At 40.9% G+C, this 18,992-nt stretch overlaps 1 protein-coding gene across 1 annotated transcript; it reads right to left on the reverse strand.

The window, feature by feature from the left end:
* Nucleotides 1-2,750: 2,750 nt before the first annotated feature.
* Nucleotides 2,751-16,406, reverse strand: LOC145437336 (uncharacterized). Its single transcript, XM_080314539.1, has 4 exons — nucleotides 16,280-16,406; nucleotides 16,063-16,206; nucleotides 13,383-13,445; nucleotides 2,751-3,176 (listed from the first exon to the last, which is right to left on the reverse strand). The coding sequence occupies exons 1-4, from the start codon at nucleotides 16,301-16,303 to the stop codon at nucleotides 3,033-3,035; spliced, it is 375 nt and encodes a 124-aa protein (XP_080170665.1). The 5' UTR covers nucleotides 16,304-16,406; the 3' UTR covers nucleotides 2,751-3,032.
* Between the last annotated feature and the right edge of the window lie 2,586 nt (nucleotides 16,407-18,992).

Raw genomic sequence — 18,992 nt, forward strand, 5'->3', positions numbered from 1 at the left:
ATAGGCGACAATACGGTGTGAACGGAACCACGCAACCCGGTATTTAAATTATGTTCAGCGATACTTTCGTTAAAACATATTTTTAACTCAACATATCTACTGTGCGCGAAGCACAACGAAAATTCTGGGTATTACATGACTTTTATGAAAATTAAATGTTGGTAGTACGTGAAAAGAGCCCCGAAATTCCTCAGGCTATCTTTTCTTATTAGGCGATTAAACTACTTCTACTTGACAAACTGAAAATAGCGAAAAGTAAGTGGGTAGTTCGCGAAATATTACGAAGTAGAAATAGCGGGAAAAGATCTACTTGATCAAATACCAGAAGTAGAGGAAAACTACTTGAGTACTTCGAAAAAGTAGAAGTACTTCGTAACTGACCACCTCTGTGCACATGCACATGTAATGTAAGTCGACGTATATTTCAAAGACTTCAGTGCAGTGAAACAATTGAATAGATAACTATTATTAGGCAGATAAACAAGCCGAAAACATTCAACCAGCGTTCGGACAGATCATATAATCATAGAGTGCACCACTGCACCCGGAAAGACTTCCCGTCAAGCAAGCAATCTTGCACGGGCAATATCGCATTCTCCTTGTCTGAGTCCTAGCGTCGTTAGCCGGCGACGTCAGAGCTATGTGTCGATACATTATCTCGCGTTCCCTCACCGTGATGGATTCGATCGGCCGTCGTTCAGCCGCTCGTTGACTTGAACTACGCATCCGTCTTCGATCATTCTCGCCACGACTTTGGCGATGTTTTTCGCGTCGTCCAAGCCGCAGTGCAACTACCCTCGGAACTTGAATCTGAGATTCGACAGCATGACCTCTAGCTTTGCCTGCTGATCTGGGCAAAATCGGGTGGACGAACGGAGTTCGACATCGAAACTATTGTTTATTATGCCGGTGAACTAGTGGTATAGGGCTGCTTTAGCAGAAGTGGAGTCGTAAACTTTCAATTACTATTAGAAGCGTGGGAGTCTCACAAAAACCTACAACGAAACCGGGCATTGCTGCACTGAAAGTAGGGAGATCAGGAATCACATATCGGCCTGCCGTAAAACGACCAGTGTATTCGACCGACCGACAAAGAGAAGATTAATATCGAAGAAGACTGTGACTGTGACTAGGTCGAGGTTGATGCCAGTGTAAGAGACCCCAACTGGTGGGTCCTTTAGCATCCCCTTGTCTGTTCAATACACCCATTGTGTGTCTTGTATATCGCATCGCATTGTGTGCGTGTCTTTGGCAGACGAAAATATAATCTGACGATTAAATAAAAAACATAACAAGACATGCCAAAATTCCTTGAATCGGAAAACGAAAGGCGTCACAAAAATGTGCTCGAGCGGTCGAGGGTGGCCAGTAATTTGTGACTAATTCCACACTCGACAGTTTTTGTTTTTTAATTAAACTATACCTGTAAAAGTTTAATTTTTATTTACTCAGAAAACTCTACTCCGCTTGTACCCGAGTAGAAATTTACCACGTTGTCTCTGCCAAGTAGTTTGACGAAGTAGAACTGGACAAGGGGTCGTAGACTTATGCTCGACGCTGGTTTTCAAATTCGCAAGATGTCAAAAAAGGTGCCATTTACAAAATATTACGCCTTAACCCCTTAAAAATATCGCCCAGCTGTCCCAATAATTCTGTGTCGTAAACTACAAAGAGGCCTACACCCGTTAAACTGGAAGTAGAAGACGGCTGGGCAAATTTACAACTGTACTCAAATTCGTTGAACTGTCATTAATTGAACTGTCATTAAAATTTGCAGGATATTCTCCATTATTGCATGATATGAGCCAATATGTAAAATACCATACGTCGAAGTCCAAACGCGGTATCGAAACAAACGCTCACCCATCTTTTTTCCCATTTCGGGTAGCTGATAGGGTCCAGCAGGGAATCTGGAATCCTAATTAGATTGTAGACTGGTGTAGCAGACCGCTGGTCCTTTAATTCAATGTCCCTAGTTGACGCCAGGTATCTGTTATGAAGAAAAATGGCCTTTGTGATGCATGCGGGATCAAAGAAAACGTGGAGCATTTCCTCCTCCGTTGCCCCAAGCATGACGGTGCCAGGGCGAATCTAATTCAGACCGTCGAGCGGAATAAAATACCACTAATGCCACAGTCCGTACTCACAGATGTACATACTATAGGGCCAGTCATCGAATTCACGATATTAAGTGGATGGGCAATATCAAGAATAGTACACCATCGAATAAGTACAACAGTCATTATCGCCAGATATCGTGCTGTGGCGAAAATCTAAGTAGTTAAGCCCCATTAACCCCCCCCCCTCCCCCTTCAATACTTACCTACCACTTACATTCACGAGGCTCCAACTGCAAATTAAACTTTGAAGCACACTGACAATTCTGCGTTCGCGAGGTCCAGTTCACTAATAAATTGAAGCTTAACAAAAATAATTGTTTCGAAACACTTACCGTATGTGTACCAGCAATCCAGCATTTATCTACAGGCCTAATTGTATACGTACTTCAGCATTAGGTCTACTTACAATTATTTTATCCGTATCGGAGAACAAAATGGGATCGCATGTATATATGCTGATTTCATTTTTTCTTTATATTGAGGTCACCCCAAAGGTTGGCGGGCACTGCTCAAGATAACCCTGCGACCCATCGGCATTGTATCTGTGTATAGCATACCGCTTCGCTATTCACCGCTCCTGCAGTCGGTTCCCGGGGACTGATCTAATTTTATCGCACGAGAACTTGAGCCTTTGCGACAGTAACTATACTTTATTACAAAAAGACGTAAGCCCAATCATTTATTGAAGTAAACTGTATGCAACTGCACGGCTATGGCGGACGCGAAGGCGGAATACAATCACGGTCTACAATAATTTACAAGCGAATAGATAAGGGATATGCAATTACGAGAACACAAAAATTAAGTGCTGAAAACTTGTCCATGTTCATGTCCTTGTCCACTGTACACTGTACGGTTGTATATAGCCTACATCCCGGTCCCGCGTACGGCTCAAAATACCTCCAGCTGATTTTACGACCTATTCATGCCGCGGAGGCTCCTGGTCTGGACATCCATCGATCGCAATTCAAGGGGCACTGCCGCACTTGTGTATCCTCTGGTGGTACCACTCATCAGTAGTTGACAGTGAATGCCCACCACGCAGATGGGCGTGATCTGTGAAGACAAGATGCATGACTAGACCAGTCCCGGGGAATTTATTAAAACAACCGAGTAGCCAACACAGCTATCAATTGGTATTTAGTAGGGATGGTGTGAACCTCTGAAAGGTTCAGGTTCGTGTGAACGCGAACCTTTTTGAAAAGTTCTGTGTGAACACGAACGTGAACCTCGTGACGTCACGTGACGTCATTTTGCTAATTTCATCTCTATTTTTCAATGAAGCGATAACCTATATTAATATACACGATACCTAGCGACGACTCGGGCCACATATAAGGCCTCAATGCTGAAGTACATATTGGTGTTTTAAACGCCGCTAAATGTATCAACTGAGGCAATCAAGGGATATAATACTCCCATAAAATCAATATCTTCCGTCGCTTTGCCAACAATTTCGGCGAGGACTTAAGAAGAAATATAAGCTTACGCCTTGAATGTCTAGGCCAGACCGGACAATGTATTCGGCGTCTGGGTATTGCTACATTGATATTGAGTTTAAAACGGGTTTCTATACTTGCTACAGATATTACCCCATTAACAAGTTGTACGGCAGTAGCCAACACCTCAATCGCACGGATTTGGTTTTAATGATACAGTAAAGATATGAATTCAAGATTGACCCCGTACGCCTGCTAGATTTTTTGCATCAGAAAACGATATCAATCTCATTGATTGGTTGAATAAGCATCATTCGCTGACCATGACCACGTATTCGGCTCGTGATGTTGTGTGATTGCGGCTCAAGCTCACAGCAGAGTGTCACTAAATATCCACAAACGGAAAGCTGGATATTTCGAGCAAACTATTGTAACAAAGCAAGTAAAACTTTTTAGATTGTCAAAGTGCATGTGCGTTTAGTGTTGGTTTTTTTATGCTGCCAGCGCCATACATAGAGTGGCCCGCAGTTGAAATATAATAAATTTGAACCAAAGATGTTACAATGAAGTGAAAATTGTAATCTATGAAAAAGGTTCACAGTGCAGAACCTACCGAGGTTCTGTTGTGAACGCGAACCTCTAAATTTCCGAGGTTCGCACACAGAACACGAACGTGAACCTCGCGTTCACACCATCCCTAGTATTTAGTACTAGCACTATACCAGGAAGCGCTTGAAATTATATCAACCTAATGTCGACGCGTGCGGTTGTTAACGAGCCATAACTCACCACCTTTAGAATGCCACCCATATGACATCAGAAATCTGACGCAATCAATGCTATCCATTCGAGTAAGGACGAAAAACATTCGTCAATCATACCCAATAACTCACGAGGATAGTTTAACGTGACTGTAATCAAGTGTTCTTCGAGATCAATGGAGACTATAATAACCTACATACTATAGTTATTATATAGTCGTATCAAGGAATAAAAGCTTTTATCGAGCAAGTTCAACTGTATCCCCGGGTGGTCGCAGAGTGATTGGTCTCTCATGAGACGGAATGGAAACGTGGTGCATAATGTTCCTGGAATCTGAACATCCTCTGAGCATCCAAACAATACTGGGTACAATGCACGACGCATATGGGTACAAAGGGACTAGTGATCTTTATAGAATTTTGCCAACGAATTATTGTGATTGGACATTTTGATCAATTTTCTATTAAATAACGTATAATTGCACATTGCATCTCGTACCTTCTACTTTGGTGCGTCGCACCCTCAAGGGTCCGCGGACCCCTGTTTAAGAATTATAAATTCTAAATAAACATATACTCGTTGACAAATGTCCGTACATTTGTCTGGGATTACCATTGCGACGTCATAATTCAGAGCAGTGCTTTTCAACCTTTTGGAGCACCATCCGCATTTTTTTGCAAAACATATGTCATCCGCACAAATCTACCGAAAATCGTTATACAAAAAGAAAATGAAGATGCGCAGATCTGCAACAAGTAAGCTACTGGTTTAAGCCATCGAGTGTGTCATTGAAAAGTTCATTCTTTTCCTTCGTTTTGAATTTAACCATCATAAACTAAATACCTTTTCGGCAAGTGAAAAATGCTTGCTGGCAGCAATCGTTTTTAAGAGTAGGCTATGACACAAAAGCCCCGGTTCGTCGACGGGGTGCAGTATCCACATGTCTGTTTAATGCTTCTGCCTGATGGCTTGCAATATAAAATCAATAATTATCAAAGAGAGCTACCTAATGATACGCTGCTCCGATTTGTGTTCTTTTTTAAAATAAAATTCGCGAATGGCTGCTGTCCCCAACACTTGGAACACCAGTGGCGGCTCGTGACAATATCGGGTGGTGGGGCAAGGGCTGCGAGCGACTTTTATCAACATGACGTCACAATGGCGTTTTCCAACGTAAAAAAGTAACTTTATGATGCTCACATGAATTTCCCGACAACAGTGATTTTAACGTAGGTGCCGCGAGAGGTTTGCCGGTGAGCCGTGACTTGAAGTGTGGTAACAAATGTTTTATTCATTTATTTTTTAACAAAGGATTATTTTACAAAATGTACGTGAACTAAGAATCGTCCCTATGCCACGAATCAAGTATCAGGTCATCCTTAGTAGCATGCGTTATGATTTCATGGTATAGTTATAGATTACGCAAATCGATAGACCCTAATTTTTCTAAGCCCGTCCGAAAGTGTTTCGTACACGATCCTGGTGTGTTACGACCACTGAGCTGGTGGTTACGACCAGAGATGGGCGGATTCCAAAATTTCGGGATCCGAATCTATCCGGATCCGGCTGGCAATTGGAAATTCATAGTCCAAAGAAATCCGGCTGGTGAATGTCCAGTTCGGAATCCGAAAAAATCCTGCCAGAACAATGCTAATTAATCATATCACAGCAAAAAAATCCGGCTAAAATCCGACCGTCACCCCAAATTCAAAATCCGGATCCAGTCCGGCCAGGTAAAAAAACATTGAAATCCTGCTCCGGCTCCTGAACCGGACTGTGGCCATCTCTGGTTACGACCAGGTGATAATAGGCAACCAAAACGTAGGCACCCGGCGTACGATTGGATCAATAGACTGGACAACTTCTAGACCTCTCATTTTCGCTCTAAAGACAACTGCGTAAACTACGTACGGAGCAAAGATTCAATACGATTCATGTTCGCACTTGACTTGACCTGACTCATTCCAATGACTAGAACTCGAGAGATTGCGTAAGCCTAACTGGAAAGGTCAACGAGTTCGGACACATACGCAATTCTTATCTCATAGATTGGGCCTGTCATATTGAATCCAGAACATCAATTTGAATGGTCTTTGAAGAACTAAGGACAGCAGCCTCGGAACTTCGGTCTCGGAACATCATAGGACATTTTGGCCTTGAAACTGGAGACTGTGACACAACACATACGGCTTACAGTCTATAAGTCTGCTGCGAAATCGCCGTTGGAAAATATACTAATCAATAAATACGTGAATAAAAGCCGTAACTTAGTATACTGTTACAAGAAATCATCGAGAAGTAGCATACGCAATCTCATAACCCATTCCGGTATGGTACACTGTCAAAATCAATACAAACAGACGAACACCGAACTTTGAGTAAAATAGATCGAGGAATAGGCTGATCGAATGATCAGCTGTTAGCCGACATCGAAAATGAAATAGCTATCGCATTTGACAGGGGATTGTAAGCAAATGGTTTGAAGGCCACAATTTCACAGTGAAATGGACATTGGCAAACATAAAATTATGTGAATATTTGAATGCAAACCGAGAATCTTGGTCAGCTGTTTCATGCGATCATCGAGATATACCATTGGAAATATCATCACCGATCTCGTTATGCAACGCAGACTATAGATTAGCACAGACCGACACCGGCTATTGCGTGAGATCCGCAATGACGTAGGTAGGCTAAGTATCAGATCAGCGCGCATCTCTACCATACTCGACCTCGAAAACGAAATAACTGCCTCAATCATTGAGTGTCAACTTTAAGACTTGGCACCGTGTTCGATACTAAAATCCAGACATACCGTGCGAAAGCTCATGACAGATCTAGGTATGGAACATCGTTGAAATCAATAGAGATCAATAACGGCTTTTGCGTAAATTTGTTGGCGATAAATGAAGAGTCAGCTCTTACTCGACTTTGGAAACGAAATTACCACCCACATAGTTCAGTGACAAACTTAAAACTTGTTACAGCGGTCGATACTAACACTTATCGTGCCAAATGTCATGACCGATCTCGGTATAGAACATCGTCAAAATCAATGGAGACCAATACCGGCTTTTGAGTAAAATCTGTTTGCTTTACTATGTACATGATAGATCAGCACACACTGAACTTCGGAAACGGAATTACTACCATTATCTTTAAGTAGCAAGCCTGAAACTTGGAGCAGTGTTAAATACTACCTTCACGACATATCATACCAAGTTTCAAGAAATATCATGGTGCGAAACACCGTCAAAATCGACCTATTCCAGCAAAGGTCGACTCAACGCATATTACGGTAACCGAGTTCAGATATAGATACGATTGTTACATCACACCTTAGGGGCGAGCAAGCATATTTGCCCCGGTTGCTCGGCCATTTTACGAATAGCAGAGAGTAAATCACCGTTTCTTTATTGTGCGCGGCTTTGAGAGAATAGATAGTGAAAGCTTGTTATGAGCGCTACCGGGGCAAGCCCCGGCTAGGCATTCACAAAGCGAAAACACAGAAGAGAATTCGATTTTCGCAGAGACTTCGCTATGTATGGGCGTTTGCAAGCGAAAGCACAAGAAGAACGCGGGTTTCGCTGTGATCTCGGTATATATTGATTGCTGTGCGTCTATAAATGGTTAAATTGTTATTGAACAGAATTTTAGGTGGGGCAATGCCCCAGTTGCCCTATAGGACGAGCCGCCACTGTGGAACACTAATAGCAAGAAATCGCGCAAAGCACGAATAAAATTATTGCAAGAAATTCAACAATCATTGCATACATGTTAACAGATCTCATTGGTGCTGTGGCGACCTAAAATTGTACCCTTTGCGACCCATACTTTAAGAACTCTTAATGATCGAGAAATCTGCGTTACAGTAACTTGCAAATGTTAGTCAGTAATGATGGTATTTACTACTATTTTCGTACCTCGTGCTCAACGAGCCGTTTTTACGAAAATATGATTAATGTTACGAGAAAGAAAGCAGAAAGTCCATTTGACGTCATTTTTCTGCGTGACGAAAGGCTCAGGCGGGAGGATGCACTGGGTGCGTGCCACTACACCGCTTTCGAATCAGACTTTTGATTACGTAATAATTATAGATCGCATATAATAATTCACCACGGCTGGTACGAGACAGGCTATTATTGTAAAAGCTACAATAAGTGGTGCGTCGTAAGTCAAACAAGTTTTTACAATTGCGTCGCAACGAAAGAAGCAGGGCATGGTGTGATATGGAATGGAATGGGATTATTCCATACTCTATACCAGCGCCAATCGTTCCATAACATATTTAACAATTTTTCCATACCATAGCAACATTCTTCCAATCCATATTTGATACTTTTTCCATACTTTTGCAACTTGCGCAACCTCTCAAGTGAAATTCTATTTCTGGTGCGGTGAAATGTTCCGGCGTTTATATTCTAATTATTTTGGATAGAATTATACATTTAAACAACCCTGATGCATCGATGATATCCCCGGTTTCTTTATAGCATATGTCGTCAGCGTAATCATGCGTAATCATCAAAGACGTAACGTAGCCTATACACGCGGGATTATTTGGAAATCACAACCGAATCTCATGACATGTTAATGCAGTGTGGCAACGCACAGCTAGCAGTAACATCTCTACAAAATTACATAAAACAAAGGTATTGTCAAATTAGACGGTTGGTTCCTAGCCTATTTTTGTTTATTTCCCGCAACCTGAAATCTATATTTCTATGTACCCTTTAAAATTGCTCCCTCCAAGAAACTTTGGAAAGATTTTGTTTTTTTAAAGACTTGCTATTGGTGAAAGTTAAGACCCTGTGGTGTTGTGATATGCTTGATTGAGCCCGGCGAAGGGTTCCTGTATTGGTTTGATAGCAGACATGCATGTGGTCTGCTTGGGGAATACACTTCGGGTTCGGCTTGTAAAGGTGTCTGTCTAAGTCGTCAGTCTTACAGCTAGAAGCTCGGTGATAATGCTATAGACCCCCAAAACTGAACAGCACGCAATAGAATTATTGAGCAGTGAACTGGTAACCGTAAACGCAATGTTGCGCCTCCACAAACTATATATGTAAGCCGACAGAAAAATAGGAAGGGTTTGAAATTTTTCCGAATGTAGCGAGATGTCATCAATTTACATGTGTAAATGCCAAATAATGCATGGCTCAGATAAACTTCCTGGTGTTAAAGAACTTATGCGTATTACAGATATAAGCCGTCATAAGCTATGCTTTCGCACGCTACTATAACTCTAAAAGAAAGAAATATGTGATTTAATATGTAATATGTGATTTAATATGTAACGAGTCCGGTTACGCAACAATGAGCGAGTCTCGATCACGAGTGAATACATATTCATATACATATTGACTCTTATTATAACGAATCAGATGATTTCAATCACACCATTTCGCATACGAATATATAACTACCTATATGCGGAAGATCATCATATAGGTCCCATCGATTCTCGCTAATTGGAAGCACTGATCATACGAATTGCTTAATTGCAAATGAGCTAAGATATATTAGAGATACGATTGGCATTTGACAAAGACACAAAGACCTTTGATGAATGAATTAACAATGTAAAGATTTTTTTCACAGGTGAGTCTATTGCCAACTAGAAACCCCTAAATTCCCCACAAGTTGGGAATTCCCCACCAGTTGGAAACCACTGCATTAGAATATATTTTGAAATGTTATTTTACATCGCTACAATCATTTTGCGTCAGCGAATCAAATGTCCATTCCCCCCCAAGCTGTGGGTCACACTCATTAGCTTGATTAGCTTACAACAGGGTGTCCACTGTCCAGCTGACAACTGTGCATTCTTTTATCAGAGATAACCAGATTTCTTCAAGTTACAATGCGTCTTGGAGGCCGGCATATCGTAGCGCCGCTACAAGATAAGCTGGATATTTTTGAATTACGTTGATGGTTTACGTCAAATATATATTGCCTGATGATCATCCTACCAAAGCGCAGAAAATATTTCCAAGTTTAACAAATTGATATAAATACTCATATAACTTCTACATTCTCATAGCCTACGCTTTTAAAACTCTCTTGGTAGTTTACGGACTGGAAATTACGATAAGCGAAATACAAGTTGTAACGCAACGGCGGTCGAATACCATTCGTTTTTATGATAATTAGATTGGAATAATCATAACTAATATTATTTTCCTTCTTATACGCGTTGAGCAACTTTGTTGTCTTTAAATCAGGGGTGTCAAACATACGGCCCGCCAAGCGATTTCATCCAGCCCGCGAAGCGATTTGACATAGATTGAAAATGGCCTATATTATCCAGCACATCTGTAACAAATGTGGAGATTTTTTACAGAGAATACTTCCATCAAATAATACCTCAATACAGCAAATGTCGAGTCTTTTCAATTGTTCATAGGTCACATCATAACCACCCGACAGCAACATTGTGGGTTAACATTAGTAACCATTGGGAACGAGTCAGTGACATTGTTTCGAGAAGGAAAAAAAGCACACTGAGTTCAGAGTTATGTGTAAAAATGGACCAAAAAATAGTTATTCATAGAAGCGAAAGCGCCAACGCGGAACCGTTGTAGGCAGTTGCAGTTTACATGAAGAATATATTAGTTCAGTGGTTCTCAGCCTTTCTGACCTCGTGGCACCCTTTGGAAATGAAAAATAGTTCGCGGCGCCCATCACAGTGGTTCTGAACTTTTTTGGCTTACGGCATCTACAAACTACCAGAATACTTATATCAACCGGTAGTAACGCTGACTAATGTGACCACCTCTGCAGTCAATCCAAAATGTTTCTGTACTTTCTTTCTTTTGAAATAAACTTCTCTATTTTAATACTTCTATAAGTAAACTTTTGTACGTGAAGCGTCCCTCATATAGCTTACTAAGCCGTGATAGAAAGACATCGTTTTCCTCTCGCCAGAATATCGTCCCGTCGAGATTACAACAAACAGAACGTCTTCAGACGAAATTAAAAGTGGCCATCTTGATAAACGACTTCACAGAAACTTCGGGCTGTCCTTAGATACTATTTCGTAAGATTTGTTTGACAATTAATCTGCTCACTGTCGCATTCGGTCGAATAGGTCAAGCACGATCGCCTCTAACGAATACGGAGACGAGGAGGTGTAGGCTATACCCGGCTATACAATGCCTTTCCGCGCAGATCGTGTAGCTCGCCTGAGGATACGATAGCGATACCTCAATAGTCCTACTGACAGTCACCCGCATCAGTTCAATTATACCTTCAACAAACCAAGATTATAACGTCAGCGCCGAAGAGATTTGTTGACTGATATAATTTGATCTACTTTACTTCTTTCAATTCTCATATCCGTCGACAGCAACACAACGTTGTGTTGTGATACAAAACGTTGTTCTACAAGCCTACATTTTAACGGAACTGCCGGCACCATACCTAACAATCGCAATGTGGATTGCTGTTGCCGTGTTTGTAACTTGAATTTGTAAACACGAACGTCATAATCCCAAAGGAGTTCATTTATCGCATGTGACATTTATCGTCGGTGATTGGGGAGACAATGAGAATTAGAATACTGCATTGTCGCACAGGAGCCGCTATGTCTGCCCTTCTCCGCGATCAATCAACGTCTTGTGCAAAATTTAATTAAGTCTTCAAGGCACGCGATATGTCCGGTAAAGCGAACTCAAGAGGGTTATTGATTGCGGACATAACATCAATTTTGATATGTTAGATGTTCAAACTTCAGATCAAACTCGATTTAGATTATTAATTGTTTGCTATAGACTAGAATTATTTTGCGCATAATTTCAAAATTTCTGAAAAAATCGCTCGCGGCACACTTGCGAGACGTAAAGGGCACACTAGTGTGCCGCGGTCCACCGGTTGTGAACCACTGTATTAGTTAAACAAATATACAATTCAAGTATCTATGGTCGCACTGCTGTGCAACTTCTGACCCAATAGGTCTGCGGACTTAAAGAAACCCGACACGCGATTTTTTATTAATAAGCCAAATTCCAACGTTCACGTTTACACTTAAATATCTTGGAATCACCACAACGCATAAGCAGGGTCGTCAGGGGCAACGCCGGATTACGACTAAAGCAAGGGGATCATAGAAGTATGCCAACTTATTTCGTCCGTAACCATATTATTTTTGCCAATTGCATTGTTCGCGAATAGGGGTTTTGTGACATGCTAGATGCGTGTAGTACAGTGGGTCCCAATCGATGGGGAATTCAATGGTTTCTAGTGGGGAATATACGCATTTGTTAAACATGATATATAGGATAATCTACATATTTACGGAGAAACATGCGCGATTACTGTTACCAGGTAACTGCTCTGGAATGTATGTATCGAAAATTATATTACAGCGTTAAAACAATTAACCCACTCAATTTCATACGCCCTCCTAAATCTTTTTCCATGCATGTATAGATAGACTACACATTGCCACACGCCAATAAGCTCGCGTTTTCACATTAGCCGAAACCGGCGTGTCATTATGAAATGAATAGAAAATAATACGGAACCAATAGCCAATAGTTGATTAATGAATCATTCCCCATGCTTAACACTTTCGCTGCCAACAATCCTATATTCAGGATTTCACACAATCCCCAAAAGTGCCAGTGATCCTATATTTAGGATATTTTTCAAATGGGTACAGTAAAGTCCGCAATTGGTTTCAACTCCGGATTACGGCTGTAATCGAGGGTACTCAATAGACTTGTCATTATCAAGCATTTTCGTTGCCTGAAGTATTTTGTAAAATCACATCTGTATACAATTGGATAGGGACACCCTTGTTTTGGTTTGATCACTAGGTGGCTTTTCATAAAATAAGCAACAAAATAATTGCAATATTTTTATAATAAATTGTCATCAGATGCACAAAGTTACCAGTTATCAGCATGACCGATCCCTGCCAGATTTGCAACTAGTCGAAAATTCATTGTTTGCTGGCATTTGCTGGTAATTCCCATTGGCAGCTAAAGTGTTAATCATTAACCAATAGGCCTGAGAGTGATAGAATAGCTGCTTAATCATTAACAGAAATGATACTCACAAATACCCAACACAGCAGCAGGAACATTAAAACCACAATCGCCTTGCCAACCCCTATCATTTCCTGGAAACAAGAATGTTTCAATTACACTGGCCTAAAAATTCCAATAGTGTTTTTCGTCAAAAAATTTCGTGATTGATTTTGGTTAATATTTGGTTGCTGAATCCGATTTTGCGTTTATAATTGTTTTATCTCGTCAGAATTTTTCGCTACGAACTTTGCTCAATATCATAAATCGAGCAAATTTCGACTTTGTTGGTGACATTTCGGTGAGTGTAAAACAGCAATCATCTATGATGAAACCTGGGCTGCTGTTGAACAAGAGGAATGAGTTTTCAGTCAACTTTAATCCAGTTGTTTTGACTGTTCTTTCAATCAGGGCCTCTTTTCAAAATTTGAAAATATATATGGATGTAACCATTTCAGTTGGTAGCTGTTTTCTTCTTGATACATCGCTAATGGTTTAAAGGCTGTGTTTAGTACCTCCATGCTTAACTCAGTTACCATCATTCTCTTTACTTAATCGGTCTATTCATTTTGCGACTGCACGCTGCTCTTTCGTAAAACGACCAATTTTGTAAGTAATAAGCATTATATGGTTCGTATAAAATGTCGAGAAGAATTGCGCACTCTATTGTATATCACCCAGATGTAGGGTTGCATTTAAAACAAACGGTGTTTTGAAACACTTTGTTTAAAACATACTTTAAACCAGGTCGGCCAACCCGTGGCCCGCGAGAAGATTTTGAGTGGCCCGCGAGATAATTCTCAAAGTTAGTTATAGTATCAAATATTATATGACCCGGATAATTTATTGTGGACTTGCAAGGCCAACCAGAAATTTGATTAGCCTGTCCGCGAAATTTTGGACGTTGATGACTAAAATATCAGTTCCGCGGCATTAGCGTAGCCAGGGGCCAGTCATATTTTTCGTAGATCTTCGTATGTCACCATAACGTAAAATATTTCGTGGTAGATTTATTTGACATGATTTGGCGCCATTCATTGTCACTCGAATTATTGCTTTTAGTACCCCCTCCCGAAAATTAAAATACGCCCAATTTACTGAATTGAGTCTGACTTTATTCGCAATAATGAGAGAACGTGTCGTCCAACATCCAACGTCGCGTCTGCACTCGTAGAAAGATGGTCGGCGATAAAACCTTTAATGATACATGATCGACGCACTTTGCCGAAATCTTTGATATTTATGCGTCTAAGCGCCGAATAATCCTGTCCTTGCCAAATGAGCCCAGCGCCCAGCGATGTGCAGATGTGCCCCGCAATATATGCAAGTGACATTAGTATTGGCCGAACTCATTAATTAAAGTTGAAAAATTTTCGCGGTTCGCGCGGTTAGGTGATGAGTGCGCTATGCACAATGACTTTTCAGTACATAACTATTATCGATTTGATGCGTAGTAATAGTCTTGTTCACATCGTTACCTATTCCGGTTCGCTCCTATCGGACGACTAAAAACGGTCATCAACATTCAAGTGGCCCACGCAATCATTCGCAAATCTCATGTGACCCTTTGGCCGAAAAGGTTGGCCGCCCATGCTTTAAACAAGTTGTAAAATTATGCCATAATTGTGTAAATATTTTCCAAAAAAACATGTTATATGAGCCTACGGACAATTACCACCCGCTACAACCGACGTATATCGATATGGGATGGTTGGAACCCTCAGAATAGTCGGTTCAGCAGCAATAGTACAGATATTTCGTCAAAGGAGCTATATTTACCCTATATTTTCAATTGTCAATGCCAAACTAATATGACGTCACAATTGAATATTCTTGACGTCATGGTTAAAAAAATGTTTTAAACAAGGGCTTTGTTTTAAACGTGTTTGTTTTAAATTGATTTTTGTTTTAAATGCAACCCTACCCAGATGTGTGGTCCTATGTGCTTGCTTTGAATTATGAAAATACACAGGGTATCTGCCTTTCCAAAGAACCAAAATGGTTATCAATCATGCTACCTTGAACGAGTAGGCTATATCATCATTACCTGCTTATCACTCTAAGTTGAGCGCGTGGGCTTATCATACTATTTTTTGGAGTTTGAAAATACCGTCACATTGTATCGCAATCGAGGAAAGTTGTTTCTGACCTAGTTGATTTTGAAGGAATTATATATGGTTTATTGCCTGGCCTTCTTTTGTAGAACATGCGCATTTGTATTTCCTTAGTATAGCGGAAGTTTAAATTCATTAGACATGTCAAAAATGCTTCAAGTGATAGACGAAAATGAAAGGTCTGAGGAGTATGTATCAGTCGGTATGTGCATGAGTATTTAAGTATGTTTGGTTGGGATAGTCGCATTCTTTTGGCTGTTACTCGGAGGTGGCTGCACGTACGAAATCGCAAGATGTATCTTCTCGACTAACGCAAAATCCAAATTGCAAGAGTAAATAGTTTATTCACATTGTGTTCAGGTAGAAATGGAAGTAGTCTGACAAAATAACCACTTCATTAAGTACTGTACGTAAGCAAAATCTACTTGAGTATCCCGAAAAAGTAGTAACAATAATCGACCTTTATATTATTTCAAAAACGTGATGTGATGGAACAAAAATAACACCAGATTCGGATTCAGCGCCCGAATATTGGGTAAAAATGACCCAGAGAAATCCTGGCGCAAAATCGTGTAGACCAGTATTATCTGTTACCAACCGCCATAGTCTCCGAATTTATCGCATGGTTGAGTTGATCCAGCCTTTGAAAAAGTTCGGAAATACACAATGAACCACCAACAACCACGAGGAGGGCTAGGATAATCATGAACACCAGATACGAAATCATCAGCCAGCGGTGCTCCTGTAACGAAATAGTAATTAAACGACCGAGTTAGCCAGCACATGCGAAGATTTGGCCTTTACTAAAAACGCACCTTCCGTATCCCTCTAATGCACATTATAGAAAGTATGGCGCCGAACAATGATGCCAAGCAGAGGAAAACGACGATCTTCCAGTAAATCGTATAATCAGAACGCGGCGAATTCTCCCCTGACAAATTGTCCCCTGGCAAATGTCCAGATTTTACGGATTTTACTTTTGTCACAAAGATATAGCCTACAATCAGAATCGATTGGTAGGCTACTTGACATATTTTAAGAGACGGTATGCTCACGGATCGTTGCGCTACCTTGTATCATAGCCATGACGCGTGCAAAAATTCCACGGTGCCACATGAATGGGATGAACAGCAGATAGATGCTGGCGAACATCAGCTGTAAAGAGGACTGGTATATGAAAGGACAGTTCATTCACAACGAAATAAGACGGGGCACTAGATTTCGGCTCCGCCATTATGAGATGAAATTATAACCCCTATTGCCGAAGAGAAACCATCCTCTACATCAGGGGCTTACAACCTGAGGGCCTTTTCCAGGAGGCCATGAAAAATTTATTGTCTCTCAGTCTACTTTATATAGTTGTCACTTGTCAGCCGATGTTATGAAGGAAATAGAATACACTAGGCCCGACTTTGACATAAATCTCCTGACTGGACATCATCTTACGTTGAACGCGGTATCCAAACCACCTTGGCGTGTACGATATATTTCCTTCGGAACATCGACTGACAACTATATAAAGTTCGATCTCTGCGTGACTGCTAGAGCGTGATGCAACTATGGAAATTTCAATACATTACAGCTCCATTACGGTGGCGTTCCGGAGAAAACGGCTGCGGCCGAAATTTTTCTTTCGTTTTTCCCTTCAATTTGAGGCCACATCATTTTTAGAGGGCAATGCCCCTTTTTAAAGGCTACTCCAAGTTGTTTCGACACCTTGCTGTCTTTTCATTGTTTTGTGATGTTTTGAAGCGGTGAGAATATTAATAAACCTGATTGATTGAATTATTTACATTGAAAACTTACCAGAGTACCGTAGGCACATGCAACTGCCCACAACCTCGTATCGAAATTCTTCAGACGGAACATATTTGCAGTTGGCGCGGGAGGAAAAGAAAATAATTCAAGCTGATCGTCCACTAGTAATCTCAAACTGTCTAAAAGCGTCAGAAACATTACGCATCGTGCAAGCTTCTGCTGAATGTATATTGCGTAGATTACGCCACTTATGCATCACCAGTAATTAATCTTACGATTCAAAGAACGGGCTTTCGGTAATACCTTCAAGTATATTGCAATAACGATAGCCCGATAACTGCCTACCATTGGTGTCCCCTTGGAGAAGAAATGATTGGATTAGATCTTACAACTGACCAGGGATCAGCGAATTGTTACGTTCTAGGCATTGGCTTAGCCATGAGGGGGGCCAAAGGGGCCACCAGGGAAGACAAGTTTTAGCCAACACGAAGTGCGATCCCCGGAAGATCACCGGCGATAGAACCATGGCCGAAGATCGCAGGATGGCCCTGTTCATGCAATCTGAGTCCCGCGGTACAAATGCGACGATCAGAGGCAATAAATATTTCGCTCTGTGAAAAAATACAAATTGGGATTCGTGAGCATCTCACCAAGCACAGGTCTCTGTTAATTGGTTGTGGTACTAGTGACCGATCTTCTGAGTGGCGACGTCTTTCTCCGGAGGTCACGAAATAACAGCTATAGCTTCAACTAAGTAAGTAATTGCAAGTGGCCCGCCCGACGCTCACCCTCAAGAAACTCATGAATAGTCTTAACGTTGCGATATGAACATATATAGCTCAAGATGAGTAGGCTAATTGCGTGCCTTCTAAATCTTTGAAGACTCCGCTTCTATATCTGCTCTGCCGGTAAATCATATAATGATAACGTGTGTAGGGACATACCAAAGTCGCACTCCTAACCCCCCAATTAGGAGGGGCGAGCACGAATGGAGATACAAAATTATTTCGTAAATAAACATAAATTTATAGAGTATTTTTGGCATAATCAATAAACTTGAAATTTTCTTCGCGCTTCGGGCGATTTCATGTCTTGATTTTAAGGGGGTTAATATGCGTTGCGTACCCCATCCCTCAGAAAAAATAATTTAGTTTAATATTAGGCATTTTGGCACCGTTGATATATGTTCAATTGTCAGTTGTTCATATATACATGCCTGCATGGTCGGAACCGAATAGTCCTGTCTTGGCTATAACTATAGTTGAGAAAATGCCGCACCCCGTGATGACAACTTGGAATCGATTGTGTCTCACCAAAAAGGTTCTGTTTTTTTTGTTTATTCTGGTACATTTGTGCGATTCCGATGTCCAAATATAGCAGCCGGGAGGTCACGAAATAATAGCATGCAACAGATTAATTACCATAACATTAGATGTACAATTAATTTATTATATAGGCTATAATTAACGTGCTCTAGACTTTCAAACACACCACATCCCTTAGTTCTACCGGTAAATATGATCATGTGGGCAATTAAATAATATGCAATTACTAAATTATTATTGACAAAATTCAGTTTTGAATTTGGAAATTTCTACGCGCTTGCGCGAAACTATATAACACATACACAGTGTGCCTACACAACAATGAGGTCGGGCTTTCGAGTAGCCGTGACGTGGACGGTCTAGGAGACCGATGCAAGTAACAATTATCAACCAAATTCATCTATTAATTTTGAAAAAAATTTGCGCTTAGCGCTGCCGTGTGGCC

The sequence above is a fragment of the Botryllus schlosseri genome, chromosome 4, assembly GCF_051294905.1.
Source record: "Botryllus schlosseri isolate E-star chromosome 4, Bs_hap1, whole genome shotgun sequence".
NCBI classification, from domain to species: Eukaryota; Metazoa; Chordata; class Ascidiacea; order Stolidobranchia; family Styelidae; genus Botryllus; species Botryllus schlosseri.

What these genes read in the sequence shown, in the direction of transcription:
- LOC145437336 (XM_080314539.1), bottom strand. Translation starts at nt 16,303, where the DNA reads ATGTGCATTAGAGGGATACGGAAG. An exon ending in GCATTAGAGGGATACGGAAG is followed by an intron (nt 16,207 to 16,279) that starts GTGCGTTTTTAG and finishes ATTTCGTTACAG; the next exon opens with GAGCACCGCTGGCTGATGAT. An exon ending in TGCTGCTGTGTTGGGTATTT is followed by an intron (nt 3,177 to 13,382) that starts GTGAGTATCATT and finishes TTGTCTTCACAG; the next exon opens with ATCACGCCCATCTGCGTGGT.